At 35.1% G+C, this 9,140-nt stretch overlaps 1 protein-coding gene across 1 annotated transcript; it reads right to left on the reverse strand.

Annotated features, from left to right (window-relative positions):
• Positions 1-1,097: 1,097 nt before the first annotated feature.
• Positions 1,098-8,102, reverse strand: LOC117115103 (latrophilin-like protein LAT-2). Its single transcript, XM_033258770.1, has 8 exons — positions 8,023-8,102; positions 6,333-6,501; positions 6,011-6,091; positions 5,055-5,187; positions 4,184-4,285; positions 2,965-3,066; positions 2,073-2,191; positions 1,098-1,517 (listed from the first exon to the last, which is right to left on the reverse strand). The coding sequence occupies exons 1-8, from the start codon at positions 8,100-8,102 to the stop codon at positions 1,386-1,388; spliced, it is 918 nt and encodes a 305-aa protein (XP_033114661.1). The 3' UTR covers positions 1,098-1,385.
• Between the last annotated feature and the right edge of the window lie 1,038 nt (positions 8,103-9,140).

Raw genomic sequence — 9,140 nt, forward strand, 5'->3', positions numbered from 1 at the left:
GTAAAAATTAAGAAAAGTCACTTAATCAAATCTCATGGAAGTGTCTTCTTCCTACATGTGACCCCCTGTAAATATCTTCCACAATAAAATATGTGTGCCCCCACCGGGAGTTTAAATTTTGTCTTAAAATAAATGCTCCCAAATGAAGCGAATGAAATGAAAAGGGACATTTATTCAGTACAGTTCTCCCTTCACTTAAAGAACACTGTTGGGACTGGGGTTCCATGGTCTTTGGTCTCTAAACAAAATAATAAAGATAAAAGACATTTGATAATATGGGACCAAAGAAATGTGGTCTTTAATTGATAGTGGTCTTTAATTAGAGGGAGATCTGTATATACAAAAATAAATGTCTCCATTGAAGGTCTTATAACGATGAATAAATGCTCCCTCAAAATGGTATGGCATGCCTAAGTGTGGGAAGTTGAGCTGAATTGAACTCAGAACCTTTGGATTAGAAGGATGGCACCTTAACCACCAAACCACAATTCCACTCTTTTTTTTACATATTATACTGTTAAAGCTAAGCAAACATACACATAGAGAGCACTAAATATGTCATGTATTAAGCAAAGAATATTACAAAAGCAATGTGAATTTTACTGCAGCAGCATACACTCTAAATTTTGTATACTGTAGTTTGACATTTTGCAATCTACCAGCATCCACAACTTTTATCCAGTGGCGTATCTTGGGGTGCACACCCCCTCCAAAATACTTGCACACCCCAGTCCTCCCCTCCCCCATTCAAAATGTTTGAAGCAAAAAAAAACCAAGCTGAAATATTTAAAAATCACCTCATATCGCCATATTTTGCGAGCTCCTTCCCCTCACTTCATCACGCCATCCCTCCCCCATTCCAAGACTCCTGATATACCAATGCTTTTACTCATAATACCAAAGATCTTATAAACACAAGATAGCGTTCTCCGCGATTTACGCGTGCAAATTCTGTAATAAAGCATGAATGGCGCCCTCTTGCTAAATTGGAAACTTTTGACCCTTGACCGACGCTTCTATTTGTTACGCGTAAATCGCGGAGAACGCTATCTTGTGTTTATAAGATCTTTGATAATACTCATATAAGTCATCCCTGTGCTGTTCTGTAGCATATGTTTCCTCTTTTATGTGAGGTCTCACCACGAAATGAAATGCTTCATGGGTTAGATCATATTGAGCAACTTAGTGGTTTGGAATACACTATGATAATATACTTTCTGACTAAACTACAAAAGTGTTGCACTGATTTTGCAGTTCCAGCCTTATTACTTGTTCATTGTTACTTTAGCTTTAAGACTCAAAACCATTTTTCCACAATACAGTAATTAAACTTAAAAGGTCATCTCTGGATCTGCTTATCCTAGGAAAGCCATTCAAAGACCAAATTATGGCTTATAATGCGACCTATGTGAATATAATGTGAACTCAAATTCTGATTTTTCAACCACGTGAATCGCTTTGTGATAAGTTCTCACATATAGTTTTGGCTTTTTCTGGAATGGATTGCTTATATCACTCTGAAAACAAAAACAAATTAAAATTAATATATTCCCTTGGAGGTATGTGCATCTCTTGAAAAAATATGCTAAATATATATACCAATTTCTAAAAGCTAATCTTGCAAATAAAAAAAAATTACAGCTGTTGTGCTGTTCATTAAAAGCCTGCTTTACAGGATGGCAAACAGCATCGCCAAAAGCCACAAAAACCATTTGCAAAGCTGTTTACTGTTCACTTTATGTGTGGTAAATTTTGTTGAAGTTTTGACCTCACGAGAACAATATTACACATGATTGGTAGTTATTTGCCTCGAGTAGTCAAATCCTCACAAGACATAGTGGACTTGAGGTTATAGCTGAGCAAAAGAAACCAATTACACCAAAAAAATCAGGTAGCTAATTTACTTCATCTGTCATAAAACTGGCGACATCAAAACTTCTGCAAATTTCATCGCACACAGAAGTTAACAGCTTTGCAAAAGGTTGTTCCCGGCCGTTTGCGAAGCTCTTTTACTCTAGTATGTGACAGGCTTTTTTACAGAGTGCTTTCACAACCAGCTGCCACGGACTCACAAGTGAATCAGCTGCGACACCGCTCATATGCACAGCAATAGTTTGATTACTATTATGGGATTGATTCAATGTCGATGTTGACGAAATGTTATCAGACGTTGCTTCACAATTAATTTCTTCTATAAAAATAAATAATGTTAGTATTAATGACCTAAAGCAAAAATTAAAGTTTACTGTCGACTATAGGAAAAACACTTCAGAATTTCTATTATTACATCTGATGGTGATGATTGTGAAAATAAAGATGATGATATGGGGTTGACAATTAATCAATTTAATAATTTAATTAGGTATACAAAAACAATACAAATGGGAGCCAAGAACTGAAATGTTTTTGAAAAGTCAAATATGTAAAATACATTCAAAGGAGGACAATTAAAATTATAAAAATATACATTAAACACTTAAACAATAAAAATCGATATCACATTAAAATTATTAAAATCCCCGTCATAAAAACAATTAAATATGCAAATATACGATAAACATATATATATTTTACAACCAATGCAGTATAAAAATTACAACTATTATTTCATTTTTATTATTATTATAAATCATTAATATATTAAAAAAAAAAAATTAACATGCAAATTGAAATGCAAGATCACAACATTAAAACTAACACGATGAAGTACATATAAATATTTAAATTAATTAGCCATTATTATAATGTACAATATTTCCCAAATTAACACCAAATATATATTACACATATATAAATATAATATAAAACTCCACAAATATAATACGAAAAAAGAAGTTATGACAACACCAACAATTATAATGATGCTGAAATAGTAATAATAATAAAAAAAATAATGATAATACTAATGATGATGACAAAATGATACTGAAATTTCAAAATCAAAAAAATAAATGTTGTTTGTACCTGGTTCTGTTTCAAAATTACTACACTGAACATCAATAATCTGCATGCTGTCCTTTTTGGGTGACCTACTTGGGTGTCTGCTAGTAATGGAGGTTATAATGTCTATCATAAAAAAACACTTTAGAATTTATATTACCAGATTCTGGTAGTCAGCTTTTAGTTTTTTTATTTACTTATTTTATTTTGCAGGCTCGTATCCCGGGGGGGGGGGGGGGGGCGTAACCACCCATTTTTAAAACCCTTTCCCCCAGAGTCGGCTTTTAGTTAAAAAAATTTATTTATTTATTTATTTTATTTTGCAGGCCCGTATCAGGGGTGGGGTTTGGTGCGTACGCACCACCGAAATCGAAAAACGTCCACTAATTATAACCAAAAAAATGTGACCTTATTCCCAGAATCATTATAAAATGAATCACATAACAGTACAGTATTAAGATTGTATGAATGTACAAATAAGTTATAATAAGAATACTAGATCGCTTTTAATCCACTCTTTATATCAAACTTTGCTATTTTTCATTTAAAAGCAGAATTGATTTTGAATTTTTATTCGCAATGGTTACGAATTTATACAGTAGTATTTTTCATTTGGGAAACAATTTGCTTGTTTCTCCATGTCCTCCACTGGTAATTTTTTTGATAGGCCCTATCGCTGTGTTCACGGGCATATAGAGATTAACATGATAAAATGCCTTCAAATTAGTCTACTAGGACGTAAGAAAGCAAATTTTGGACCCCGACCGGGGCCCCTGGGCAGCCCCCTGGCCCCCAGCCTGGTTGCTCGCTGCACTCGCAAAACGCACCCCCCATTCAAAAAGCTGGATACGGGCCTGCATACAGCTGTAAAGCTGGATACGGGCCTGTTTTGATAGGATTTATACAGCGCACATATCCAAAAAATTGCTTAGGGGGGTAACCAGAACCACTAATTTCATACCGAATCATTCACCTCCTACCAGGTACCCATTCATACTACTGGCTGAAGAGTGGCAAATGCAGATAAACTGTCTTGCCCAAGGACACGAGCAGTGTGGCGAGCATCAGTCTCAAACCCCCGACCTTTCGATTGAAAGTTCAACGGTCTTACATGCTGCGCTACACGCTTCTACAATAATTACAATTATGGGCAAGATATAGATGGTAAGAACGGTGATACTAAATGGTGATGACAAAAATGATGTTGACATTTTCAAAATCAAAAAATAAATATTGATTGTACCTGGTTCTGTTTCAAAATTACTACACTGAACGTCAATAACAAGCATGTTGTCCTGTTTAGGCGACATACTTGGGTCTCTGCTATTAATGGAGGTTTTACTCCCTATCATAAAAAAAACACTTGAGAAATTCTATTACCAGTTTCCTTAGCTTTCCTTTAGTAGTTGATAATGCCAATGATAGGCATGACGATGATAATGATTGTGATTATGGTGATAATGTATGATGATGATATAGTGATAACAATGATGTTAATGATTATTATGATGATAACAATGATTTTTGTGATGACAATGATGGCGATGATGATAACGGTGAAAATAATTATAATGGAGACGTTGATAATTATGGTATGATGATAATGATGATAATAAAGATGATTATTGATATTGTTGATGACTGAGTATGATGATAGCGGTGATAATACAGTACTGTAATAGGGAAGCTACAGTAAAAACAGAATGAAAGGGAAGCCATTATAATTATGACAAAAGCACAGACAGTTTACTGCAACACCAACAACAATAATGCTGACAATCGTATTCTTAAAAATGGTCATGGTAAAGATGATGATGCTGCTGCTAATGATAATGATGATGATGCTGCTAATGATAATGATGATAATGGTGCTGCTGCTAATGATAATGATAATGATGATGATGATGCTGCTAATGATAATGATGATAATGGTGCTGCTGCTAATGATGATGATGATGATGCAACAGCGATTATAGATAATGATTCATGATAATGACTCTGATGATTATAATGATGATGTTTCACAATGATGATAATGCTGATGATAGTATTGGTAATGATGATGATGATAAATATTATACTAATAACAGTGAAAAAATAACAAATGTTTATACCTAGTTCTGGTTCAAAATTACTACACTGTACTTTCTTTTTGGGTGACTTAGTTGGGTCTCTGCTAGCATGAACAAACAGACGCTGTGCTCTCCTGTGTTCATCTGTTAAAGAATCATCTTTAATCTTTGTATTCTGCAAAGAAAACATTTAATATGATGATAATAATAATATTGGTGATGATAATGATGACGATGGTGATGTTGATTAATGTTGATGATGATAATAGTTAATGATAATGATGATATGATAGGGAGAAACACATGCTTCCTACATACAAAAATATAAAACCTCATATCACTACATTCACCCCCACACCCCCTCCCCAAAAAAAAAAAAATTCTTGGATGCTCCTCATTAGCTCCTCCTTATATTATTATTCCTAGATACATACACTTATATCCCACAAACATAAAAATATATGTACGTTTAAGCTGTTTAACACCAATATCAAAAAGTGGGGCATAGCAGAAATTCATATTAAAAATAGAGGGCACACTAACATAAGATTTTATAAAAAATGCAAGCTTACATATGTCTGCACTTTCGTTTTTGAGACAGTGCTTAGATAAGCTGGGTCCCAAGTTGTGAAAGTCAAATTTTTGGAGACAGGACAGGCAGTAGGTTTGCGACGAGTTTACAAGGACACATGTGTACAAATTTTTCACCATTTTCAATATAAACACAAAAAGGCTTCGGCAGGTTTATGTAACTGCCTAAATTGTTCAATAAATCTTATGTCCGCCATATTTAATGCACAAGAATGGGAAAATTCAGCTTAGTATAAGCCCTAATTGTAAAAATCTCTTAAAATCCTGGAGAAATCCAAGTGATATTCAAATTCCGGGAGAAAATATGGAATTTCCTGGAGATGAACCAAAATTGCTGGAGACTCCAGGGGCAATCTGAGCAACTTAGGAGCTCTGCATTAGTCAAATGAAAACAGCAGCGCACTGACCTGAGTTTTATTTGTATGCACTGAAGGCAAAACGCTATTGCTCATAATCTGCCTCCGTTTCAAACTAAAAGCTCCTTGAACCTAAACAAGTAACAAGCTTCAATTAACCATTGCTAAATGATAATATTATTTTAATCAATAAGCTTTTGAAAACTTAATTATTGCTAATTGATATATTTATTTAACCAATAATTTTAAGTTAATCTTTAGAAAAAATAGATTTTATACGTAATTAATTACAGTATTACTAATTGATAATATTATTTAATAAATACAGTAATTTTAACTCAAGCTTTAGAAAAAGGAATGTAACAACACTCACCTCTGAGTTTAAAACACAATAAAAAACAAAAATAAAAACTCCTTGAAGACTGTTGAAGATTGCAAATACGTATTCAAACACAATAACGTTCGAGTTAAACGTTAATATTCCAAAAACCCAGGTTAATCCAAGAATAGGCAGCAGAATTATGGTCCCCTTCACACCATGTCTAAAAGTAAGGTGAATAATTACTACCATTATTTATTTTTATCATATTCACATGGGTCCCAAGTTGGAAGAAGTGATTTCCTTGAGATTTGCAGTTGTGGGTCGAAAGGGGGGGGGGGGAAGGGACTTTTACAGATGGAGGGGCTAGATTACCTCAGCCGCACCATAGTTTGAGCTGAAGTAAGAAAATTTATGATTATGGCACCTCTAGGTGGCCAGAAATGGCCCTCTGAGACTTAAACTTCAATATAATTTTCTTTTCTACTCCACATTTTTATAATTTTATATTTAAGAGGCCCATGCCAGTTGCCAACCCTACCTGCCACCCCCAACTCCTTGAATCTGCCACTGATCTGGTTAATGAGCTTCCTTAACACATTTAATTATATTTTGTAGCACATGGTGATACTCATTGGCACTGTCTTCCACGAGAAAATTTAAAATAAAGTATTGAAAACATGCAAAATTATGAATTTGTGGAGATGGGTTAATTTCAAGAAGATTCTTGCTTGCTTGTGGCCGTCCCGATTTCCAGGAGACTCCCATTGTAACAAACAATCACAGGGCAAGAAAGTTCAGAATGATTATGTTTCTAACAGGATGAGGAGGTGTACCCTTAAATAGCATACAAAGAAAATTGGTACTTTCAATCATATCTTTATTTACTTTTTTTATAATTGTATATTAATTGGATGGTCATCAGACCAAAAACAAAAGTTGTGTTTGTTCAAGACCAATCTAGGGGTCAGCTTTTTTTAAAGCAAAAGTATACTCTAGATTTTAGGGCATATTACAAAACGACCGAACTGTTTACAAGATGTGACTTTTCAATGCAATTTTTTTCACATGTATCTCGGTCCTCCTAGATTTTGGGGCTGATTGGAAGATGCAGATTTCGGTATGTTATTTACATATTTTAGGCTGCAACAGACAGAGCCAAGTCAATTGTGTAGGCCGAGCCGACTTGAGCGAATCGACCACGGGCTGACTCGAGCGGATTGACTGTTGTAAATTCTGGCTGGCAGACTGGAAATGGAAACTCACCCGATTGGTGGGCTTGCCCTGCGAAGCCTATGATGCTAGCGGCCTTGTTTGGCAGATGGAGTGGATGGAGTGAATCGACTAAATACTTAGATATGGCACAACAGGGCGAGGGTTTTTAATCGCAGATTACATTGTTGTGTTGGAATAATTTTATGAAATAAAAAAAGCAAGGTATTATTTGATAAATTTGATAACTTAACCGTAGGTTTTAACCCTGTGGTTACACTTTTACAAAGTAAATGCATGGAGTAAAGCCAATGAACCCCAGCATTAGGCCAATAGTCATAAGTAACATCAAATTCATTTTTAAACCTAATGATCTTATATATGGCATGATATCAAATGTATGTTTATATTTTTTGGATTCTTCAAGATTTTACTGTTATTATCATTATTAATACTATTATCATTGTCACCATCGTCATTGTTAATTGGCTGCATTATCGCGTCATCATCAATGATTATTACTTTAACTTACTTCATGCTGGTTAGGGCGCCCTTCTTAGTTCCGGGCAACCTGTCTGATGCTTGTACTATGATCCTTACCACCAAGACCATTATGAAGGTATTAACCTGTAAAATTAATGCAAATATGAACAATTCAATTAGTTTATCGACCCCATGGCACTTATTGCCACCACAGCCACAATATCAACATCCTCAGCCTTGTCGTCGTTGACGCTGTCATCATTGTTGCCGTCATCTGAATCATTATCATCAGTTTGGAATTACTTGGATATGAAACAGTATAAATTTCACAAGCAGGCAATACCTGGTATCCCAGTTGGTTCAAATTTTCTACACAATGTTGGTCTAGCCCGTGGATTTGCTAACGAGGCAATAAAGCAACAGCACTTGTAGTAAATTGGAAAAAAGATCCTGCCCATAAGGCCAGTTACTCACTGCGTGCGACGGCGAGACGACGAAGAACGCACACGAAGACGCATACCCAACGGATCGTCTTTTTAATGAGGATCCGTTCAGATTGTGTGGTGTTCCGTCGTTTATCGTTTGCCAGAAGCAAACGTGGATTCGTCGTATGACGCAGTGAGTGTCTGGCTTAAGAGTGTACTGCTTTCTCTGAATCATGTTGCGAATGGGACTAAGCTTAAAAATCTCTCCTCTGAACGACAGTGCGTGCGTTATAACTGGTTTTACACCAAGAGAGCCGGTTAATGGTATATATCTACAGGGACAAACATCTATACAGTTCAACACACATACAGTGGTTATGTTAACACAAATTTTAACCAACTACGCTATGCTACGTCCTCCACATGGTTGACTTTACTATTTCGTGTACAAGGATAACATAGTCTGCTAGTTATTTCACTTACAACAATCACAAGCAACACTGGTCCAACAAAAGTCCAGATTACCTCCTGTGCTAACCAACAGCTAAAAAAGCAGAAATAAATAATTATCATAGTATACATTATTTTTAATAGTGTGTAATCTCTAGTAATCTTCACATAAACATTGAAAAGGGAATAAGGATACAATACAATACAAATCTGTCTTCATTCTGCAAAGCTCTTATCTGTCTCTTATACACATCTAGATGTGTATAAGAGACAGTAATCTGCCTCCGTTTCA

Source organism: Anneissia japonica, unplaced genomic scaffold, assembly GCF_011630105.1.
Source record: "Anneissia japonica isolate Jap-2015-1 unplaced genomic scaffold, ASM1163010v1 scaffold24_len2511860_cov200, whole genome shotgun sequence".
In the NCBI taxonomy this organism is placed as follows: Eukaryota; Metazoa; Echinodermata; class Crinoidea; order Comatulida; family Comatulidae; genus Anneissia; species Anneissia japonica.

What these genes read in the sequence shown, in the direction of transcription:
- LOC117115103 (XM_033258770.1), bottom strand. Translation starts at nt 8,102, where the DNA reads ATGGTCTTGGTGGTAAGGATCATAGTACAAGCATCAGACAGGTTGCCC. An exon ending in TGCATACAAATAAAACTCAG is followed by an intron (nt 5,188 to 6,010) that starts GTCAGTGCGCTG and finishes TTTTCTTTGCAG; the next exon opens with AATACAAAGATTAAAGATGA. An exon ending in TAATTTTGAAACAGAACCAG is followed by an intron (nt 3,067 to 4,183) that starts GTACAATCAATA and finishes TTTTTATGATAG; the next exon opens with ACATTATAACCTCCATTACT.